The following is a 22,088-nucleotide window of genomic DNA, read 5'->3' on the forward strand; positions in this document are numbered from 1 at the left end:
AGTGGTGCTCCATATACTTATTTTGTCCAGGTCTTCTTGAAGGGCATGACAGTCGTCTAAATTTCTTATCCTTCCTATTATCTTAGCATCATCAGCAAACATGTTCATATAATTCTGTATACCAACTGGTAGATCATTTATGTACACAACAAACATCACTGGTGCAAGAACTGAACCCTGTGGTACTCCACTTGTGACATTTCTCCATTCTGATACATTGCCTCTGATTACTGCCCTCATTTTTCTATCAGTCAGAAAATTTTTCATCCATGATAGAAGCTTACCTGTCACCCCTCCAATATTTTCCAGTTTCCAGAACAACCTCTTATGTGGAACTCTGTCGAAAGCCTTTTTTAGGTCCAGATAGATGCAGTCAACCCAACCATCTCTTTCCTGTAATATCTCTGTGGCTCGATCATAGAAACTGAGTAAATTCGATACACAGGATCTTCCAGATCGAAAACCATACTGTCTGTCTGATATTATATCATTTCTCTCTAGGTGTTCTACCCATTTAGTTTTGATTAGTTTTTCCAATACTTTCACTATTGCACTTGTCAATGATACAGGTCTATAATTGAGGGGGTCTTCCCTGCTGCCACTTTTGTAGATTGGAACTATGTTAGCCTGTTTCCACCCGTCTGCTACGATTCCTGTACACAGGGATGCCTGAAAGATCAGGTGAAGTGGAATGCTGAGCTCAGATGCACATTCTCTCAGAACCCATGGTGAAACGCCATCTGGGCCAGCTGCTTTGTTCTTACCGAGCTCCTTGAGCATTTTTTCCACTTCGTCTCTAGACACCTCTATGTGTTCTATGTTGTTCTCTGGAATTCTTATTGTATCTGGTTCCCTAAAGATTTCATTTTGTACAAACACACTTTGGAACTTTTCGTTTAGTGTTTCACACATTTCCTTTTCATCTTCCGTAGTCCATTGCTTCCTGCGCTTCTCTCAGGGGACCAGGTTCTGGCTCTTGTCCCCCAGTAGGTAACAAGAACTCTGTGACTGCTGACCACAAATAGGGTAGTACTATATCAGTAGGATAGCTTCAGGGAGCCTCCGGAGCTCGCCCAGAAACTGGCATTTCATTAAATTCAACACAGGGTTTTTTTCTCAAGTCCTGAGGAACAGGATGTGAGCTCCATGTACCCATGGGAGTTTTCAATCTTATAATATACTAACAAACATCATATGTAGGGCAATACACCCTCTTTCCCTATATCACGGTGGGCGCAGTACAGTGGTTAAAGTTTTTTCACAAAATTTGTATGTTGTGTATGGCCTATTTTCTCCTATTCCACATTGCGTAACATGGAATTTATTCACATTAAAATCCATCAACCAAGTGCTGCTCCATACACTTATTTTGTACAGATCTTCTTGAAAGGCATGGCAGTCATCTAAGTTTCTTATCTTCCCTAGTAGTTTGGCATCATCAGTAAACATGTTCATATAATTTTGGCTGATTATTTATATATACAATGAACATTACTGGTGCTAGAATTAAGCCCTGTGGTATGCCACTAATAACATTTCTTCAGTCTGATTCATTGGCTCTGCTGCCATAATTTTCTGTCAGAAAATTTTTCAGCCATGTGAGCAGTCTCCCTGTTACCCCTCCAGTATATTCCAATTTCCAGAACAGCCTCTGATGTGGAACTCTGTCAAAAGCCTTTGTGTGTGTGTAGTGTGATTGAAAGTGAGTGAGTGAGTGAGAAACAATGCAATTGATTAATAATCCCTGTTAACATATAACATGTTGTTTTAGATATGTTGTTCCTCAAATTACAATATTTAAATTTGAACTTAATTATAATTACAGATAAAAGAATATCACGGTATTAAACAGGAAAGAAACTATTTTGCTGTTGAATGCATCCACAAGAACTATTAAGAATACCCTACTATAATGGAGATCGTGAGCATTGATACTGAAGAGACATTGTATCAGTGTGAAGTGTGTCTGAAAAAGTTTTTACAAAAATCACCTTTAATACAACACATGAAAGTTCATACTGGAGAGGAGCGACATCAGTGTTCAGTATGTCTAAAAGACTTCACAGAAAAACCAGCTTTAATACAACACATGGAAGTTCATTCTGAAGACCAACCATATCAGTGTTCAGTGTGTTTAAAAATGTTTTCTAGTAGATCAAAACTTATACAGCACATAAGAGTTCATACAGGAGAAAAGCCACATCGGTGTTCAATTTGTTTGAAAGAATTTAGTAAAAATTCAAATCTAACACAACATATGAGAATTCATACAGGAGAAAAACCATATCAATGTTCACAATGTCTAAAAACCTTTTCACGAAAATCAATTTTAATACAGCACATGAGAGTTCATGGAGAAGATAGACCATATCAGTGTTCATTATGTCTAAAACATTTTTCAGAAGAATCACACCTAATGGAACACACGAGAGTTCATGCAGGCGAAAAGCCATTTCAGTGTTCAGAGTGTCGAAAAGACTTTTCACAAAGATCAAAGTTGATTCAACATATGAGAGTTCATACAGGGGAAAAACCATTTCAGTGTTCAGAATGTCTAAAAGGTTTCTCAGAAAGATCATATCTTATTCAGCACAAAAGAATTCATACTGGTGTCAAACCTTATCAGTGTTCAGTGTGTGTCAAAAGGTTCTCAAGAAATTCATTTTTAATACGACATATGAGAGTTCACACAGGAGAAAAACCATATCAATGTTCATTGTGTCATAAAGAATTTACCGAAAAATCACATCTAATAGAACATACGAGAACTCATACGGGAGAGAAACCATATCAGTGCTCAGAGTGTCTAAAAGGCTTTTCACAAAAAACTCGACTAATTCAACACAAGAGAATTCATACCGGAGAGAAACCATACAATTGTGCAGAGTGTCAAAAAAGCTTTTCAGAAAGATCAAATCTAATACAGCACATGAAAATCCATACTCGAGAAAAATCACATCAATGTTCAGTGTGCATTAAAAAAAAATCAAGAAAACCTCTTCTGATTGAACATATGAGTGTTGATACTGGAGGAAAATCAAATCATTGTTCTTGTTTAAAAAGCTTTAGAAAATCACATTTAATATGATATTCATGAATGTCTCCTTTTTTTTTTTTAAAGAAGATAACAGTGAGCTAAAACTTAATTTGCATAATACTGTCTCCTCGGTGATAATCCTCAGTGAGTTTCTTGCCAGGTATAATAATCTTTTGGATAAAAAAAATTGATCCATGAAGTAATTTGCAAGCGTAAGGGGTAAAAACCATTCCACTGTTCAGAGTGAAAGGTTAGTCAGAACCAAGTCTATTAATGTGTGGAAGTTTCAGGAGTGTATATGTCACAGGATCTGCTACATAAACCAAGACTCCACTTTTGTGTATTTTAGCAGTGCATCACAACTTGTATCTATAATGTAATAAACAGCTCTAAATTATAATTTGATATGTACCTGTCTTCAGTTTATAAATGTTTTGAATATGATTAAAGTATTTTTCATTACTGTGTGCAAAATAATTGTTGCCAAGCACACAATTTGAAGGACTTCATGAATTATCATGCATGTAGTTATTGTGGCTAATCAGTTCTTTATGTGATGTCATTACAAACTTACCTGTATACAACATAAAAAAACAAAGTAAAACAGTCAAAGAATTTTCTACTTTCAAAATGCCATATCTTGGTAGCCAGAAATGCTTTAATCCCTGCACTGCACACCTGTTTCATTGGACAACTCCATAGGTTGCAAGGAAAAAAGATAAAAATTTACATTATTTTTCTTTCTAATATTCTTAAAAGTGTTCCCTGATCATGGTAAAATTAAAAAAGAAATTTGCTATGAAGCTCACTTTGGCTGTGGTTGAGAGAGAAAATATAATAACGTCACCGGTTATCAGAATTCTGGTCACTAAATCCCCCTCCCTGTCCAGCTCGTTGTTGCCGTGGAGGGGCTTGGTGGGCAGCTGCTGGAGTGTGATGCTCCTCAGGGCGGTCCCCTGTCCTTTTGTAGCCTTGTGCTCCTGCTGCTGTCCTCACAAATTTTGCTGGACTACTTTTCCTTTTCCTTTTGTTTCATTTTTCTCCCCTCCCCCCACCCTATTCTCCTTTCTCATTGTCATTTCCTGCTGACCTTGTGCCTGTTTTGATCATTCTTTTGGCCTTCTTTTGTTTTGACGTCCGGGGTATTTGAAGAGGCATACTCTTGCACCCGTAGAACTGTAGTACCCAACATCTCGAGTGAGGGTGAACCTTTTATTGTCAATCCCCCTTTCATCACTGAACCCGATCTCGACGGACTGATGGTTCTTAAGGTGGCGTTTGTGGGGCGTATACTCACGACGCACCCGTAGGGGGCCCTGGCATGATCGGCGATAGCTTCTTGTTGGGTGTCCTGCCTCTAATTGTGGCTCCATGGTGGGTATTGGGGGCACATTCGTGAATGAAAATGTCTCTTTTCGTCTTTGTCATTGAATGTTTCTCTTGTCCCCTCTCAGGCTCGTGGGGTGGGAGACCAAGCCCCCCGAGTCAGACTGTACAGTATCCACTCAATTTAACGGCCTCTTTTATACCGATCTGCCGGTAATAACGACCGGTTTGGGAGACTGATATGTAGAGCCTCATATAACGGTATGGCGGTCGATATTACCGAAGGTCAGTAATGAGTTTGTTTTGGCATCAGGGGGTCCGTACATGGCAAGCAGGCTGCCGTCCTCTATCCTACCTCTATCCTCCCCTCCCTCACCCTCACTGAACCTCTCCCCCATTCCTTCACTCCTGCTCTTCCCCACACCCTCACTTCCTTTCTTCCCCCCCCCCCCCCAAGACCATTCTGGAAAATGGCTCGGTAGACTGCTAGCCAGCCAGAAACAGCCTGGAGAATCTCCATCTAAGACAATAAAGCATTCATGAAACAAGTATTTTATCACTCTTTATTATCCTAATAATATTACTAAACAACATCTGTAAGCAAAAATATATATGATGTACATAAAGAATTTAATTTAAGAAACATCTGGTTCATTGGGTCAAGTGTGTTAGAGTTATCAGTGAGCCGGTCCTTTCCTCACCGACACACCTCCCCCCCCCCCCCCCGCCCCCCCATACTTCCCATGCACACGCTCTCTCTGCTTTACCTCTACATCCATCACTCACTCCCTCCCTCCATCAATCCAACCATCCATCAATCCATCCCTCCATCCTTCCATCTATCTCCATCCTACCATCCTCTCCCTCCCTGCCTACCAACCAGCCTCTGCCTGCCTCCCTCCCTCTCTGCCTCCCTCCCAAGCTCTGCCTGCCCCCCTCCCTCCTTGCCTCTCCCTCCCTCCCTACCACCCAGCCTCTGCCTGCCTGTCTGTCTGCCTGCCTCCCTCCCTCCCTCCCAAGCTCTGCCTGTCTGTCTGCCTGCCTCCCTCCCAAGCTCTGCCTGCCTGCCTCCCTCCCTCATTGCCTCTCCCTCCCTGCCTACCACCCAGCCTCTGCCTGCCTGCCTCATTGCCTCTCCCTGCCTACCACCCAGCCTCTACCTGTCTGCCTACCACCCAGCCTCTGCCTGCCTCCCTCCCAAGCTCTGCCTGCCTGCCTCCCTGTCTCCCTCCCTCCCTCCCTCCCTCCTTCCTTGCCTTTCCTTCCCTGCCTACCTCCCAGCCTCTCCCTGTCTGCCTGCCTGCCTACATTTCAGCCTCTCCATCCCTGCCTGCCTGCCCACCCACCCACCACTCAGCCATCACTGACACAATGAGTGCATTTGGAGCCAACATGGTGCACGGATGTTCCTTGATTGTGTAGATATGTCCAACAAAGTCACGGAATGAATACTCCAGCATCATGACAAATCAAAGCAATGTACAGGCATACCTCAGTTTAAGAGTTTAATTGGTTCCTGGAGACGCCTCGTATTCCGAAAACTCGCGTTCCGAAGCTAATTTCCCCATAAGAAATAAAGGGAAATGAATTAATCCTATCCTGACTACCCCAAAAACCCCACATCAAACTAAATTTTTATACCTAATTCATCTAAATAAACCTACAAAACTATGTTCCAGTTATTACTTACCTTGCTGTCGAGTGCTGTAGGCGTATGGAAGATGGTGAGGAGGGGGGAGGAGGAGAGGAGTTACTGTTTGGAAGGGGAGTCCCCTTCCATTATCACATCAGGCAGTGAGGACCTTTCTGGTGTGCTCTCCCTGGGACGTTTTATCTGAGTGCCACTAGGTCCTGGTTGAGGCTCACTGCTCGATTTCCTCACCACAAATCTGTCCATGGAAGCTTGCTTTTCCCTTCTTCGCAAGCTCTCTCTGTAGTAAGGCATCACATTGTCATTGAAAAGATTAAGACAACGGCCTACTACAGCTTTCTCTGGGTGAGTCTTTTCAACACTTGTTTGAATCTCTTCCCACATCTGACACACCTTCTTAATTACTGCAGAAGGGACATTCGCTGCTGCTGCTGCCACCTCCTCTTCCACTGCAGAATCATCCGCTGCTGCGTTGGCTTGCTGTTCCTGTTGAAGGGCTAGGAGTTCTTCGGTGGTCAGTTCTTCGTTGTGTTCTTCCACCAACTCCTCCACATCATCACCATCCAATTCCAAGCCCATTTGCTGGCCTAGACTAACAATTTCCTCAACAATAGGCGCATCATTTATAGGCTCAAACCCCTCAAAGTCTAGTTCTCTCACACATTCAGGCCACAATTTTCTCCAGTCAGAGATCAGGGTTCTTTGAGTCACTTCTTGCCAGGCTTTGTCAACGAGTTTTAAAGCACTACAAATGTTAAAATGCTGTTTCCAGAACTCTTTGAGGGTGAGGTTTGTGGCTTTAGTCACTTCAAAACATTTCCGGAAAAGTGCCCTTTCATAAAGTTTCTTAAAATTCGCTATGATTTTCTGGTCCATAGGCTGAATTAGAGGAGTGGTGTTAGGAGGAAGGAATTTAACTGTGAGGAATTTATTGTATCTGGGCAACAAATCATCTTCCAAGCCTGGAGGATGAGCAGGAGCATTGTCGAGGAGAAGCACGGCTTTGAGTGGCAAATGTTTCTCCTGCAGATATTTTTCTATGGCAGAGCACAGCATTTCATTCACCCACTCCGAAAAAATAAGCCTTGTCACCCATGCTTTTTTATTAGACTTCCACATCACACACAAATGGGTTTTCTGCACTTTATACTGTTTGAAAACCCTTGGATTTTCAGAATGATACACTAGCAAGGGTTTAATTTTCAAATCGCCACTCGCATTTGAACACAGCACAAGCGTAAACCTATCTTTCATAGGCTTGTGTCCAGGCAAGGATTTTTCCTCCTTGGTAATGTATGTCCTCTTAGGCATTCTTTTCCAAAACAGTCCTGTTTCGTCACAATTAAACACTTGTTGCGGTAGGTATCCCTCAGCCTCTGCAAACTCTTTAAATTCGTCAATAAATCGTCCAGCGGCTGGTTTGTCTGAGCTGGCTGCCTCCCCATGCCTTGTAACACTATGGATACCACTTCTCTTTCTAAATTTTTCAAACCAGCCCCTGCTTGCCTTAAACTCTTTCGTATCTGCATCACTCGTTGCAGGGGTATTCTTTAGAAGGTCTTCGTGCAACACCCTGGCTTTCTCACAAATAATGGCCTCCGAAACACTATCACCCCATAACTCCTTGTCGTGTATCCAAATTAATAACAACTTTTCCACTTCTTCAAGTATTTGTGGTCTTTGTTTCGTTATTGTTCTTACTCCTTTTGCCACTTTAGCACCCATAATCTCATTTTTCTTCTTAAGTATAGTGCATATTGTTGATGTGGCTTTGTTGTACTGCCTACAAAGTTCAACAACACGTGTACCATTCTCATGCTTCTGAATGATCTCTTGTTTCTCCTCTATTGTCATCCTCACATGGGCTTTCTGGCCTTTATCCTTACTACTGGCTTTCTTGGGACCCATGGTGAGATATATAATAACAAATTGTATAGACAAATCACCAAAAATCCAACAAAACACTGAAAATCCGCGAGAAGAATTGATGTGGGGGTAGTCACTGAGCGCGAGACAATGGTAAACTGAGGGGCAGAGGGGCGATGATTGCCGAACCACCACGCGCTAGGTCGGCCTGTACGCGTATCAACAAACTCGCGTCCCGAGGTAACCCTCGCCTTCCGAGACATATTTTTTGAGGAAATCCTGCTCGTCTTCCGAAAAAACTCGCATACAGGGACACTCGCATTCCGAGGTACCACTGTACTGTGAATCTGTGACATCACAGGGTAGAAGGCACTAGAGTGGTGGACCCAGTGGCTGTCTGTATAAAATATATTTTACCTGAATGTTACTTGAAAAATTGCACACTTAACATCAGAAATACCAGAGCTCCGGAAATAATGACCAGGGTACAGCCCCATATAGGCCTTTAAATCGGGTGGATACTATTGGAAGACCGGGCTCTGTAGCCCCCGCTGCGTTGGGCCCTGACCTTGCTCCTCCTTTGACCCTCCTGACTTCTCCCCTCGGCTCCCCTCCCTCCTCTGTGGTTGGGTCGAGCCACAAGCCCACAGTGGTGACCACTTCGTCCCCTGGCACGGCTAAGTCTCTCGTTGTGACTACTGCGCCTTTTAACTCCTCTCTCTGAGTGCGTTCGCGCCATGGCCGCACTCGCTCGATTCCTTCCTGTACTGATGCGTATCAGGCCTTGTTTGGTCCCGCTTCGTGGGGCAAATACTTTGATTTTCTCCCTCTTGATTCTACGCCTCCTGACTATTTCTCCGTCCATAGGCATCTTGTTGATTCCGTAGATGCCTCTGTTACCTTCAACCCCACTCGTCTCGGTACACATGTCATTGTTGCTCCTCAGGATGCAGCTTCTCGCTTGGCTGCCTTATCCTGCCTTGGTGAGACCCCTGTTCGGGTCTCAAAGAACGCTCGGTTGAATGCCAGTGTTGGCATTATTCTCCTCCCACCCCATGTTGCAACCGGTGTTTGGAATCTGCAGGACTGCCACGATGATATTCGGCATATCCTCGATGCCCAGGGCCATTCTGTCCTCCAGGTAGACACGTTTACTCGTCCCCCTTGTGGTTGTCACCGTCAGTCCCTTCGGGTTGTGAAGATTACCTTTGATGGTAGGACCCTTCCGCCCACTGTCATTCGTGCTGGTGCCAGGTGCTCTGTCCAGGAGTACATTCCCTCTCCTCGGCTCTGTAATAAGTGCTGGAGGTTTGGGCATGGTGCCCTCTGCTGCTCTGGAACTGTCTCTCTCTGTCCTTTGTATGGGGGCGAAGGTCACTCTAAGTCAGAGTGTACTTCTTCCCAGGCTCGCTTCCTCAATTGCGGTGGGGCCCATCCTACCTTCTCTCGTGCGTGTATACATTACAAGCTTGAGGCAGCCGTCCTCAACTTGAAGCACCGGGAGTGTTTATCTTTTCCTGAGGCGAGGCGCCAGGATCACCGGCTCCCACCTTATGCTAACGTCTCTTATGCTCGCGTGTTGTGCTCTTCCTCTCCTCGTCCTTCCCACCTTCCTCAGACTCAAAAGCGTTTCCGGACCTTAGACCCTGATACGCCCACCGCCCCCTCCTCTGTTCCTTTGAGTTCTGTCCCGAAGAGTCCCCCCTCCTGGTCCTCTGTCTGGGGTTCCACTTCTTTCTGCCCGGTCTGTCATGTCTCCCGTGTCTTCTTCCTCATCTCCCTCCAATCCTCCTTCCCATCCTCCTCAGTTTATTGGCTCTCCATGCCTCCTGTCAGTACAGGTTGATGTCTATCGCTCTCCCAATGGCTGTCGTGTATGCTCTCGTTCAGCTTCTCCTGTTGAGATGCTGGAATCCGTTGCCCAGTACGTAGTTGCTGGGACACCTGTCTCTTTGCGTCAAAAGCGTAAGCCTTACTCCTCTCCTTCCTCCTCCCTGCAAAGTAAAAAGACTTCGCTTTCTTCCTCGCCCCCTACTTTTGAGTCTCTTGCTCCGTCCCCTCCCATTTTGGTGGTTACGCCCCCTGTTCCTGCAATGGAGGTCTCTTTGGCCCCCTCTTCCCTCTCGGTTGGTGCCCTTGTTGAGGTGCGTCCCCTGGTTTCTGCTCCTGCTGCTGCTGTCCTTGACTCTCGATTATTCCCCCCCCCCCCTCCTCCTCCTCCGGACCCTCCTCGTCCGCCCCTGGTCAGTCCTCTAGCTACCTTCCCTCCTTCTTTACTCAGTTTACCCATGCCCCCTAACCCTGACTTCGCTGACCCTGATCCTGCGCTTCTTTAACGTGCTGTGTTCCCTTTTCGCCTTTGTTCGTTGTTCTCTGATGCTGTCCTTCCTCTTCTCGTCGATGTCTATTCTTCAATGGAACGTTCGAGGTTATTTCGCCAATTTCCTTGAACTCCAGCTTCTGATTTAACGGTTTTCGCCCCTTTGTGTCTATCTCCAGGAGCCGATACTTGGTGCTCGTCCTGGTCGCTTACGTGGCTATTCCTTTCTCTCTCTTCCCCTCCCCCCCCCAAGCTGTTGCTGGGGCTTCTAACTCTTCTGCTCTCTTGATTCGCTCTGATGTTCCCTTTGTCCCCTTACTTTTTCCTTCGCCTCTCCAGTGTTCTGCTGCTCGTATCATTGTGAGGAAATGGTATACTGTTTGTTCCATTTATCTCCCCCGGGTGTCCCACTTTTTCTTCCCGATCTGAAACACCTACTGGACTCCTTGACGGAGCCTGTGCTCCTGCTAGGTGATTTCAATTGTCGTCATTCCCTTTGGGGTGATGTTCTTATGAACACCCGGGGTCGTCGTCTTGAACCTTTCATCCTCTCTTCTTCCCAGCCTCTTCTGAATTCTGGTGAGCCCATGCATTTAGACTCTTGGACTCGCACCCTTTCCTGTCTTGATCTTTCTCTTTGCTCGTCTTCTCTTTATTTAGATTTCATGTGACAGGTTCTTGATGACCTCCATGGCAGTGACCATTTCCCCATCCTTGTTACCTTTTTCTCTTTTCACCCTCCCCTCTCTTTCCCTAGGTGGCAGTTTGCTAAGGCAGACTGGAACCTATTTACTCTCAGTGCTGCTCTCTCTGACCTTTCCCTTCTGTCTCTCCCTCGCTCTCTCCTCCTTTTTCATGACACCGTCTTCGACGCTGCCCTCTGCTCTATTCCTCGCTCTTCCTCTCGGGGCCCATGGAAGTGCGTTCCCTGCTGGAATACAGACTGTGCTTGAGCTGTCCGCTGTAAGCGTGCAGCCTGGAAGAGACACCGCTGCCGGCAAACGGCCGATTCTTTTCTTTTATTTCGGAAGGCGAGTGCGGTGGCACGTAGGGCCATCCGTACAGCTAAACGTGAATGTTGGGCGTCTTATGTCTCCACCATTACGTCCGACACACTTCTGCCGTAGATCTGGAAGCGTATCCGCAAGATAGCTATATCAACCAGGTGTCATAGCTGGTAAGTGCGTTCCCGATGTCTCATCGGTCCTTCACCTCCGTGGTACTCTTGTGGCGGACCCATTGCAGGTCGCTACCGAACTGGGTTCCCACTTTTCTTCTGTTAGTTCTGGTTTTCATCTTCCCCAATCTTTCCTTCTTCGTAAACCTGTCCTTGAATCTTGTCCTTTGGATTTCTATACTCATCTTCACCTTCCCTATAAAGATCCCTTCCCTCTCTCTGAACTTCGGTCTGCCCTGGCACTCTGCGGTTCTATGGCAGCAGGCTCCGATGGCATTGATAATGAGATGATTCGCCATCTCCCTCCATGCACGTCTCGGTATTTACTGAGTCTATATAATCGGATCTGGGAGTTGTCGTCAGTCTCTGAGGACTGGCTCGATGCCGTTGTCCCTCCCTGTTCGCAAACCAGGGTCTCTGGGAACATCCCCTAAGGACATTCACCCTATTGCCCTCACCAGTTGTGTCTGCAAACTCTTTGAACGTATGGTTAACGTTCGGCTGATGTGGTTCTTAGAACACCATCACCACCTCTCCCCTTCTCAATTTGGTTTCCGCAAGTTCCGCAGCACAACAGATGTCCTGGGGAACTTGGAGGTCTATATTCATACTGCTTTTGCTGCAAAGACCTCCGTTGTTGCCGTCCTCTTTGACCTGGAGTCTTCTCCGCTCTTTGTCGATGATCTTACCCTTTGCTGTCAGGATGATGATTCGCCTCTCCTTCAACGGCGGCTTCAACTTGCGATTGATGCCGTGTCATCTTGGGCCACCGATCATGGCTTCAGGTTCTCTACACCTAACACTTGTGCTATGACTTTTACTCGGAAGTGTGTCGTTCTTCGTCCTTCTTTGTCGCTTTATGGTCACCCCATTGTTTACAAGGATTCCGCTAAGCTTTTGGGGGTTGATTTTTGACACTAGTTTGTCTTGGTCACCCCATATCTCGTACCTCCTGTGTTGAATGCTCTAAGGCAATAGACAATACACTCCTTCGGGTATTGTCCCATACTTCTTGGGGAGCGGATAGGCGTACTCTACTCGCTTTACATTCCTCTCTCGTCCTGTCTAAGCTCGATTGTGGGTTGCCCTGCTTACTCGTCTGCTTCTCCTTCTACTCTTCGCCGTCTTGATGCTTTGCATCATACTGGGTTGCGCCTCAGTTCTGGTGCCTTTTGTTCGACTTCCGTCCTCACCTTGAATGTTGGCACTTGCGTCCTGTCTCTCCAGGACCGCCGTGATCGCTACTGTCTTCGCTATCTTGCGTGGTCCTTACAACATCCTTCCTCTCGCCTCTGTCGTGCTTTAACTTTTACCCCTCCTGCGGTTCCTCTTCCTCTTCACCACCTCCTTCTTTCTGTTCGGTTATCTCGCTTACAGGATTCTCTTTCAGTTCGTATTTCTAATATTTCTACTCATGTTGTTCCTTCTTTGCCCCCGTGGAGAGTCCCCATCTGCAGTTTTGTACATCCTTAACCCACATCACTAAAGCTTTTAACCCTCCTACGGTTCTCGAACGCCTTTTCCTTGAGCACTTTTCTTCTCACTCCCACTCCATTTCCATCTTCACCGATGGATCTATGTCTGCGGACGGTATTGGCTACTCTGTTGACTATGTGTCGCTTACCTCCAGAGACTAGCATTTGCACAGCGGAACTTTATGCTGTTCTCTATGCTCTTCGTCTCCTGCTTTCTCGTTGTCAATCTTCCTTTGTAGTTGTTGTTGACTCTCGTAGTGCCCTCATGGCTCTCAGGTGCTTTAATCCAGTTCATCCAATGGTTGTCGAGATCCAGCATTGGCTGTTTCTTGTTCATAGTAAATTTAAGTCGGTTGAGTTTTGTTGGGTTCCCAACCATATTGGTGTCTCTTTAAATGAGCGTGCGGATGCTGCCGCCAGGGAAGCTGTCCTCTCTTGTCCCATCTCTCATAAAAGGTATTCCTTATTCCGACTTTTACCCAGTTATTCATTCCTCCATCCTTACCCATTGGCAGGCTTATTGGTTCGTCTGTTACTGGTAACAAACTGCGTACTCGTAAGAGTTGTGTGTCCTCATGGCCGTCCTCCTACCACCGTAACCAGCGATGGGAAACGGCTCTGGCAAGGTTGCGTATTGGCCATACTTGCTAAACTCATGGTCACTTGATGGAGCGCCGCCCTGCTCCTTATTGTCCTACTTGCATTGTCCCTCTTACAGTCGTCCATATCCTAGTTGAGTATCCTGACTTCCAGGACGAGCGTGTGTCTTTTTTTCCGACCGTCCCCCGCGGTCGCTTGTCTCTCGATAGTATTCTTGGTGACTCGGATACTTTTGATATCATTCGCCTTATGCGTTTCTGTTCTCGTATTGGCATCCTTGGTGATATTTAGCGTCCTCTGATTATCCCGCATATTTGATGGTGCTACATAGCCTTCCCGGTTTGGTGCCTTCTTTTGATAATTACTTACTTACTGGTCACTAAATCCTAAATATGATTTTTCACATGTTCACTTTCAAAAGGAACATGAGGTCCCATTGATGCATAGAGGCATGAAGTCACAGCTGTGTGCTGTGGCTGCCTGCCTCGCTTTAGGAATATTGTCACTAGCACTGGACTTGTTAATATCTGAACTTTGTACATAATCTTTTATCACTGTTAGGGGTCTTCTATATCACTATCATCTTCAATAAATAATTGCAAATATTTATTTATTTCATCATCATTAAGTGATGCTATGTGCATGAGCAGTATGGCAGCGCTGTGAGCTATTGAAGCATGTTCTACCTATGGTTGCTGTGTTAGTATTAAGGCCCTCACACCCAGGAGGAATGCCCATGATTCATTTTCAAGATGGCATCTGTTTACTAGAGACCCAATGAAGCAAATGTCAAACCCATATACCCACGGGAGTTTTTAAATTATGTGTGATATGTCGTCAACCCTGGATGAGATGTGCAGTTGAAGGGTTGGATGTGATTTCTGGGAGTGCTCCTTTAGAGGCTCTCTGTTGCTATCTACCTGGGTACTGGATAGCTCTACTCAATTCAGTCCATGCCAGGCCCTTATGAATCCTATAAAACTACCAAGGACCAGAGGCTAGAACCTGGCCCCCTCTTAGAGAGACAGACCAAGAAAAAGACACCAGAAATGTGAGAGAATACAGACAATCAGCAAGATTAGGTAAACAAAACACAGAAAATGAGACACCAAGATGAACCACCCAGTGAAGCAGTTCACTCGCTAGTTAACCGGTGCATCACCAGTTGCCGTGCATCTAACTCCTTGGTTCCCAGTCTTTGACTTATTGGTCATTTGCTTGGTGTGCTTAGCAATGCTGGCACAGTTTTTGCTCCTCGTTCCTATCGTTCTCTTTGAATCCCAGTTTTTCAGTTAAGTATTGGCCATCCTGTCCTGTGGGGACCATTTGTTTTTGTACTTGTATAATATCTTAGTGTTGCTTCATGATGCATCTTTTTATGCCTTCTTGTGTTTGTTTAACTGTCCATCTCAAACTACATGTGCCTAGAGTGATCATTTCTAGGTGCTCACTGGTGTTACCCATTTGGCAAGAGTTATCTTCTCCGGAGGATTCTGGAGGCTCTCTCTAAGAGAGAGCCTCCAGAATCCAGCAAGCCCAAGAGGTTTATTATACACTCCCGACCAATTTGTCAAACCTCAATCTTTCGATTATTTTATCCTTGTTTTTTGCGAGTCTGACCTTAGGCACCTCCACCAACGAGAGGCCAATGTAGTTTGATGGCTGGCCACTTAGTTGTAGTGGCGTGATTGTTTTTTTTTTTGTGTGTTTGTGTGTGGCGAACAAAACCTTTTCCAACTTTTACCATTTTATATCTCTGCATATTTTGTGTGGGAAGCCCCGTCAGCTCCCTGAAGCTATCTGAACTGATATAGTGCTATATTTGTTTGGGTCATCAGTCACAAAAGTCCTTTGCCTACTAGGGACCACGAGACAGAATCTGGCCTCTCAGAGAGGCGCAGGGAGCAATGGCCAATGAGACCTTTACATTTAAAGTATGTCATAATTAATTGCCATCAACCGGGGAAGGACCCAGAAAGGTAGGTGAATCAAAATAGACCACTGTCTGGTTACACTACAATCTACGTCCTAAAAGATAAAAATATCTCTCCTGTTAAGAAGACAAACAAGCAACACTTAATGCAACTAGCCCTCCCACTCAAGTGAGCCAGCAGCCCACCACTCCAGTTCCTGAATTGATGTGCTGGTGGTCGGATGATTACCTCTGGGCTCAAATTCGTGTTCTGGAATTTTGCCCTGTGTGGCTGTTCCAGCTGTGTGTGTGTGGAGTGATGGCCAGGTGTCTTAGTGTACAGAAGCTGCATGTGCCTAGAGTTTCCTTCCATAGGTGCTCTGTAAGTACTACCTTTGCATTTCAGGGTTACCTTCCCTGGGGCATTCGGGACTCACTTCCCCGTTGAACGCTTCCTTCCTTGAGGTTGTTTTCACCCTTCGGGTGCATTGGGGGTCTTGGGGCTTTCCATCTTGCTCCGGGTAGGGGGAGTATTTTTTGCTGGGCGGGGTGCACTGTGGCTGGCGCAGATAGTTTTACTTCCAACTCGACGGCCGATGTTTTTCTCCGACTGCTAGTTTGCTAGTGGTGTGGTTTCGAGGGATTTATTTTTTATTTTCTCTCGTTGCCTGCGTGAACAGAGGTCTGCTTAGCTCCTTATTAGGTTCGCCTAGACTGTGATGATGGGCCTCCTCTGTTGCCCCCAAGGTTTCACCACTGCTACTGGTGGTCGGTTTGTCTGCTATTAGACAGGGTTCTATTGGCTTAGCTGGCCCCAGTGCCTGGGCTTCTCATATGGCTCATTCACCCTGCAGGCCCTGTAAAAAACCCTGTGGGCTCTATCGTACATTGGATACTTCTTCTGAGCCCGCTCTCACACTGTACGAGAAGTTTCTTGAAAAATTGAAGGTTGTTCTTCACACCCTGCCTCAGGGTGTCGAGCATCCATACTGCCTCCGTCATTCTGCCTGTTGGGTCAGGGAGACCCACAACCCAGAGTCTTGCGGGACTTGTTACCTGCTTGTACTTCAATTCACTCATCCCTTATCTGTTGATTTCAGGGATCAGGCAGCGGTCACATTGCATGCTGGATTCTCATGCTTGCAACGGGCCAGGTTGGATGCCCAGTTTGAGACCAAAAAGCTGCTCTGCTTTAGTTTCCCTCTGGTGGGAGTGGTTCATCCTGATCCTTTTCCCTGCTTCGGGCTTCCATACGTTTGAGGTTTTCAGAGTTGGGGCAGGGTTTAGCTTGAGATGAGGCTTGGCTGGCTTTGGAGGGCTGCTCATTCCGATCTCAGCCCAATTTTCCTGCTGGGGCTTCTGGGTTGTCCCAGCAGACTCCGTTCTCGGAAGCCTTTTCCTTGGACTCTGCTTTTTCTTCAGGGGTGTTGGGCATGGATGAGGGCTCTATCCAGAGGCCTTTGTCAGGGATTCCCAGGGCTCTGGGGAAGGGGGAGCAGAGTCCGATTGGAGTTCTTGGGCTCCTTTTAACCCTGTTTGGGCCCTTGTGCCCTCTCAGCAGAGGTTGCTGCAGGGTAGTGGGTTTTCGTATCCAACTTCACTTTATGAATTCGTATTACTGTATAGCACGAACGCTGGACTTGTGATCCTGTGGTCCTGGGTTCGATCCCAGGCGCCGGTGAGAAACAATAGGTACAGTTTCTTTCACCCTATGCCCCTGTTACCTAGCAGTAAAATAGGTACATGGGTGTTAGTCAGCTGTCACGGGCTGCTTCCTGGGGGTGGAGGCCTGGTTGAGGACCAGGCCGCGGGGACACTAAAAAAGCCCCGAAATCATCTCAAGATAACCTCAAGATATATGTCGGTGTGAAATACGCACCCTTGCATCTGACACATCCATCTTTTTTAAATGTTTTTTGTGAGAGAAAAACTATTTTTGTATTTTATCATCTATTTATTGCATGTTCTATTAATGTAATTTTGGTACCCCTGCTTTTACCTTCTCTCAGGTCAGTACAGTGGTACCTCGGAATACGAGTGTCCCTGTATATGAGTTTTTCGGAATACGAGCAGGATTTGCTTGGAAAATTTGCCTCGGAAGGCGAGGGTTGCCTCGGAACACGAGTTTGTTGATACACGTACAGGCCGACTAGCGCGTGGTGGCACGGCGATCGCGCCTCAGTTTACCAATGTCTCGCGCCCAGTGACTATCCCGCCTCAATTCTTCACAAAGATTTACAGTTTTTTTATGTTTTTTTGGCCATTTGAGCATAAAAGTTATTATACATCTCACCATGGGTCTCAAGAAAGCCATTGGTAAGGTTCAACCTAAGAAAATAGCTGTGAGTAGAGGCAGTAGAGGATGTCCCTTCTTGATTAAGAAAATGTGTGAAGTATGGGAAGAATTGCAAAGTTTTGTTGATAAAACTCACCCAGATAAAGCTGTAGCAGGCCGTTGCATTGACCTTTTAAATGACAATGTGATGTCTTAAAACAGACAAGTGTTAAAATGTAGGGAAAACAAGTGTCTAGACAGATTCTTAGTAAGACAAGCAAGTCCTAGTGGTATGCAGGCAAAATGTGCCAGTGTGTGCACACCAGTGAAGTCCTCACTGCCTGATGTTATAAATTGAAAATTGAAAATTGATGTTATGAAAATTGAGCTTTGTGATAATTGTGTGTACACTAAGTGGCTTTAAGGTTTGTCATGGTATTAGTGTAAGGTCCCCTTGCACAGCTCCATCTCTTCTTGTGACTACTGCACCTTTTGACCCGTCTCTCTCTAAGGGTTCTCATCGCCGTCCCCGCCACGGTAGCTCTCGTATGCTCCCTTCCCATCTTAATTCGTTCCATGTTTTGTTTGGTCCTGCTACGTGGACTAAGTACTTTGACCTCCTTCCTTTGGATTCAACTCCTGACAATTTTTTCCTCCATAGGCATCTTGTCGAATCCGTGGATGCCTCTGTCACCTTCAACACCACTCATCTTGGTACTCGTGTCATTGCTGCTCCTTCTCAGGAAGCGGCCACCCGCTTGGCCGCCTTATCCTGCCTTGGCGGACGATGAACAGGGTTCATCGAGACCCCTGTTCGGGTCTCGAAGAACGCTTGGTTGAATGCCAGTGTTGGCACTGTTCTCCTCCCGCACCATATTGCGACCGGTGTTAGGGATCTCAAGGGCTGCCACGAGGATATCAAGTATATCCTTGAGGCCCAGGGTCATTCTGTCCTCCAGGTGGATACATTTACTCGTCCCCACTTGTGATCATCGCCGTCTGCCCCTTCAGGTTGTGAAGGTTACCTTTGATGGTAGGACCCTTTCGCCCTCTGTCATTCTTACTAGTGCCAGATGCTCCGTTCAGGAGTATATTCCCTCTCCTCAGCTCTGCAGTAAGTGCTGGAGGTATGGGCATGGTTCCCTCAAATGCTCTAGTCCTGTCTCTCTCTGTCCCCTGTGTGGAAGCGAGGGTCACTCTAAGTTGGAGTGCACTTCTCCCCAGATCCGCTGCCTCAATTGCGGTGAGGCCCAGCCTACCTTCTCCCGTACGTGTATTCGTTACAAACTTGAGGCGGCTGTCCTCAACTTGAAGCACCGGGACTGTTTGTCTTTTCCTGAGGCTCGGCGCCAAGTTCATCGTCTCAACTCTTTCGCTGGTGTCTCCTCTGCTCGCGTGGTGTGCTCTTCCTCTCCTTGTCCTTCCCGCCTTCCTCAGTCTCACAACCGTTTCCAAGCCTTAGACTCGGGCACGCCCACCACCACCTCCCCGGTTTCCCTCCGTTCTGTCCCGAAGGGTCCCCCTCCTGGTTCTCTGTCTAGGGCTCCCCTTCTTTCTACTCAGTCCTGTCATGTCTCCTGTGTCTTCTTTTTTCTCTCCCTCTGGTCCTCCTTCCTGTCCTTCTTACAGCAGGCGTGGGAGAAATATAAAGGCGGGAACACCGTCACATACCCCTCCCCTTAAAATAAGAGTCATGTCTAATTAGTGTATACGGGACAGGGCATCCGCAACCACGTTGTCCTTCCCCCTGATGTGCTTGATGTCCAGCCGGTACTCCTACAGTAGTAACGCCCACCTCGTCAGACGTTGGTTGGAGTTCCTCATTTTGTACAAAAAGGTTAGAGGGTTGTGATCTGTGAACACCAGAACAGGTCTCGCCCCTCCTCCCACGTACACATCAAAGTGCTTCAGGGCCATAACTAGCGCCAATGCCTCTTTTTCAACGGTACTATAGGCCCGCTGGCATTTCACAAACTTCTTAGAGTAGAAAGCTACCGGCCTATGTATCTCACTTCTCTCTTGTGCCAACATGGCCCCTATCCCAACGTCGCTGGCGTACAGGATGAATCTGGCTGAGAAATCTGGGGATATTAGTACCGGGGCCTCCGTCAACAGTTTCTTGGTCTTCTCAAAAGACTCTTGGCAGGCCTCTCCCCATCTCCATCGCACATTCTTGGAGAGTAGCTCGGTCAGGGGATGCGCTACCGTGGAAAAATTCCTGTAGAACCCACGATAGTATCCTATCATCCCGAGATACCTTAACAACTCTTTACGCGTTCTGGGCACGGGGTATTCCTTAATGGCTGACACTTTGTGATCAACAGGGGTTACTTCTCCGTGGCCGATGACGAAGCCTAGGTACTCCAAGTGGGCCTTCCCAAATTCGCTCTTGGCTAAATTTACAGTCAAGTTAGCCTCCTCTAGCCTTCTAAACAATTCCTCGAGTCTCTCCAGGTGCGTCTTCCAATCGTCGGCGTACACGACGATGTCATCGATGTATACTGTGCAGCCTTCGGCCCCCTTAGCAACTCATTCATCATGCGCTGGAAACAGCTACCGCTGTTTTTCATTCCAAAGGGTAACACCTTGTATTGGTACAGCCCGTCAGGTGTTGCGAAAGCTGATATTTTCCTGGCCTCAGGAGTCAAAGAGATCTGGTAGTACCCCTTGAGCAGATCGACCTTGGATACGTACCTTGCACTGCCCACCTGGTTGATGCAATCGCTCACTCTTGGCATGGGGTGAGAATCTGCCACAGTGATGGAGTTCACCTTTCGGTAGTCTGTACAAAAGCGGAATGTACCATCGCTTTTCTTCACTAACAAGCATGGGGAACTCCACTCACTTTTGCTAGGCTCTGCAAGGTCATTCTCAAGGAGATACTCCACCTCCTTCCTCATCAGCTCTCGTTTCTCCGGGCTTACCCTATACGCGCTCTGCTTGATGGGCCTGGCGTCCCTCACCTCCACCTCGTGCGTTACACTCTTGTGTCGTCAGGGCACGTCGGTAAAGAGAGAGGCATTCTCCCTTAGTAGGTTCGTCAGGTCCGCTCTCTGTTGCCCTTCCAGGTGTTGTAGCTTGTCCTCGATCTTCGCCAAACTCTCCGTATTGGTGAGACGGGTGCCGTCCGCCCTGGACCACTTTCCTTCCTCCTCTGGAAGTTCCTGGTTCACCTGCATGCACAAAATCGTCTTCTGCTGGGGGTCTCGGGTTACTGTCCCGTCCTGCACGGCGGCTCCTCCTTCCTCAGGGAAGAAAGGCTTCAGGCGGTCTACATGACACACCTGTCTCTTGCGGGGTCTATCCGGCTTCCTGATTTCATACGATACAGGACCCAACCGCCGTAGCACCTGGTACGGTCCCTCGAACCGCGACTCGGTCACTCTACTCTTACCCGGCAGCAATACCATCACCTGGGACCCAACCTGGAACTCCCTCGGCGTAGCTCTCTTGTCATACCATTCCGACATCTTACGCTGCGCCTCCTTCAGATGTTTTCCAGCTAGTTCCTTTGCTAGAGTGAGACGCTCCTTGAACTTTTGAACGTATTCATTGACCGTTCCCACGCTCACTCCCGGTGTCCATTGTTCCTTCAGCATGGACAGAGGACTCCGCACCTCGTGTCCATACACCAGCTGGAAAGGTGAGAAACCTAACGATTCTACCACCGCGTTACGTATGGCAAACAACGCGGGGTATACTGCCTCATCCTACTAAGCCCCCTGTTCTGCGCAGAACACTCTCAGAACGGTCTTCAAGGTGGAGTGAAACCTTTCGATCGCCCCTTGCGACTGCGGTTGGTAGGGTGACGACCGAATCTGAGTCACTCCCCAACTTGTCACTGTCTGTCGGAACCACTTAGACTGGAATATACTTCCACAGTCTGTCTGAATTTCTCTGGGCATCCCCACCCAAGAGAAAAATAGTTGTAGCTGCCCGGCTACTCCTCTCGACGTCAAACGTCGCATCGGGATGGCTTCTGGAAATCTGGTGGACGCACACATTATCGTCATCAGGTAGGTATTCCCTCGTTTCGTCCGTGGCAACGGTCCCGCCCCGTCGACCAACAAACGCTCGAATGCAGGCCCAAACGCAGGAACAGGGACCAACGGGGCCTTCGGTATCGCGGGTTGGCTCTTCCCTGCCCTCTGGCAAGGTAAGCACGTCTTAAAATAACGCCAAACATCGGCGTCCATACCTGGCCAGTAGAAATGATCCCTGATCTTTCGCAGCGTCTTGGTCACCCCCAGGTGACCTGCAGAGTCCACAGAGTGCGATAGGTCCAACACTGCCGCTCTGCACTGGGCCGGCAACACTACCTGGTGCCTCGTACCTAGAGACTCTTCTCCGGCCTCCATCCTCACAGGCCTCCACTGTCTCATCAGCATGCCATCCTGTATGTAAAAATGAGTGGCCCTCTCAGGACCCACACGTCCTCCTTTGGCCTCA

At 47.2% G+C, this 22,088-nt stretch overlaps 1 protein-coding gene across 28 annotated transcripts in view; it reads left to right on the forward strand.

Moving 5' to 3' along the window:
- The window catches only part of LOC123755665 (zinc finger protein 271), a 187,338-nt gene that overhangs the window by 132,952 nt on the left and 32,298 nt on the right, over nucleotides 1-22,088 (forward strand). For 15 of the 28 annotated variants that reach the window (XM_069305531.1, XM_069305532.1, XM_069305528.1 and 12 more), the window contains one exon: nucleotides 1,826-3,653. The exons of the other annotated variants lie outside the window; for them this stretch is intronic. In XM_069305531.1, the coding sequence (XP_069161632.1) occupies nucleotides 1,913-3,088 (1,176 nt within the window). In that variant the 5' untranslated portion in view covers nucleotides 1,826-1,912 and the 3' untranslated portion in view covers nucleotides 3,089-3,653. Of the gene's footprint in view, nucleotides 1-1,825; nucleotides 3,654-22,088 lie in introns of those variants that run through there. 28 annotated transcript variants of the gene reach the window in all.

The sequence above is a fragment of the Procambarus clarkii genome, chromosome 55 (assembly GCF_040958095.1).
Source record: "Procambarus clarkii isolate CNS0578487 chromosome 55, FALCON_Pclarkii_2.0, whole genome shotgun sequence".
Lineage (NCBI taxonomy): Eukaryota > Metazoa > Arthropoda > Malacostraca > Decapoda > Cambaridae > Procambarus > Procambarus clarkii.